The sequence below is a fragment of the Ricinus communis genome, chromosome 8, assembly GCF_019578655.1.
Source record: "Ricinus communis isolate WT05 ecotype wild-type chromosome 8, ASM1957865v1, whole genome shotgun sequence".
Lineage (NCBI taxonomy): Eukaryota > Viridiplantae > Streptophyta > Magnoliopsida > Malpighiales > Euphorbiaceae > Ricinus > Ricinus communis.
The window spans coordinates 15,803,270-15,804,994 of record NC_063263.1 but is presented as its reverse complement, the minus strand read 5'-3'; the positions used below and the strand labels follow the sequence as shown (position 1 = coordinate 15,804,994).

At 34.6% G+C, this 1,725-nt stretch overlaps 1 protein-coding gene across 1 annotated transcript; it reads right to left on the bottom strand.

Annotated features, from left to right (window-relative positions):
* Positions 1-553: 553 nt before the first annotated feature.
* LOC8264863 (kiwellin) lies at positions 554-1,374 on the bottom strand. The gene has a single exon (XM_002529381.4). The coding sequence runs from the start codon at positions 1,318-1,320 to the stop codon at positions 679-681; it is 642 nt and encodes a 213-aa protein (XP_002529427.2). The 5' UTR covers positions 1,321-1,374; the 3' UTR covers positions 554-678.
* Between the last annotated feature and the right edge of the window lie 351 nt (positions 1,375-1,725).

The following is a 1,725-nucleotide window of genomic DNA, read 5'->3' as shown; positions in this document are numbered from 1 at the left end:
AATCATCAATAAAATAAAATAAAATAAAAAGTATACTAAACTAAATAGAAATGAAAGTGAGAAAGACAATGGTGAAGCACTTGTTCTAGATCTGGTGGTATCAAAACCAAAGAAATCCAAAGCCTCATGTAAGACAAATTAGAGGTGAGGAGATTAGGGTGATGATGCACAATAGATTGAACGACGTTCTAAATAGGATTTGGATTGAGAAGAAAGAAAGTATGAGTGGAAAAGGGAAGTTATTCTTTAAAGTACTGGAGAAGTTACGATAAACGACTCTCTTTTATTTATTTTTTTTAAATGAGAGAAGAGAAATTAGTCTTGAAAGTAATTTCATTTCAATAAAACATTGTGTTTTGATAAATGATCATATCAGCAAGTGATTTCCTGATGTGGCTTGCTTTTTATATATATATATATATATATATTTAATTAGCTCCAGTGCCATGTCAGCAAACACCAATCGAATTCTCTTTTTAAATGATCGAAATCCTATAATAGAAATTTTTTTATAAAAAATGGTAAATGCTATGAAAATATTGTAAGAATCGGATAATTTAAAAATAAAGCTTAAAGTATTGAATTTTTTGAGAATTAAGCCTTTTATTGTCACATAATTATGGTCTATATATTAACAGACCTCGTCTTGATAGAGCTTAATCATCATCAACCTAGGACCTAGGCCATCGACCATGTAACATCCACAATACCCAAACTCTTATCCAAACCCAAAGCTCCCCAGACAGCATCAGACCCATCAACAACGTCGTTCCTACAAGGAGGCTGGTATGCATGCTCACTGTCACACCCATTTCTTGAGTCACACTCATCAACAACCTTAGCCGTGGTACTTCTCCCATTACTAGCGCTGATCCTTATCATCTGCCCGCATCTTGACCCTCCATTATACCACCCTGTCGACAACGCCACCACGCTCTCCGTCGGGTCATGGTAGTCCTCGTCGCACTCTGATGGCGCTCCTCCATCTCCCCCTTTGCTAAAATTATTCAAAGTTAGTTTAGCAGTTGTAGCTGATGTTACTGGAGGTGAGCATGTGTATGTAGGGTAAGATTTGTCTGCACATGTCATAGAGCCAGAGGCCTGACAGTCGCTACCGCCTGCGCTACATATATGGCTGCCAATATCTGGGTCATCGTTGCATTGTCCATTGATGCAAATGAGCTGACCGTCGCAGTCATTCAAGGTTTGACATGGGCCGTTGCAGGAGGAGATGGCATTTGAAAGTGAAGCAAATAAGATGGAATTGAAAATAAGGGAGAGCGAAAACAAATGAATTTTGTTTTTGTTTTTGCTTTCCATCTGGGCTATGGCTAGCAATTTGGTTTTGGCGGGTGTTAACTTTTAAGATTGAACAAGGGAGATTTCAGATTTATATGCTATGAAAATGGAATGACGTATATTATACACCTAGTCACAGCTTATGTCACCTATTTCTCATGAAATATTTTTATTGACCAAAAATAGTAAAAATTATACGTAACTCATAATTAATTTATCATTTTATATTATAGAAATAATAGTTTCTTAATATATTTCTTTAGATATTTTATTTATATATATATAAAACTCAATTTCAGTTTTATTTTAAGTATAGAAGGCCATGTACATCATAGATATGTGTTTTATATTATAATTAATAAAATAATGATGTTGGGATGAAAATATTCTTGCCTCAGTAAATGATTTAACTTCTAATTTTACCAA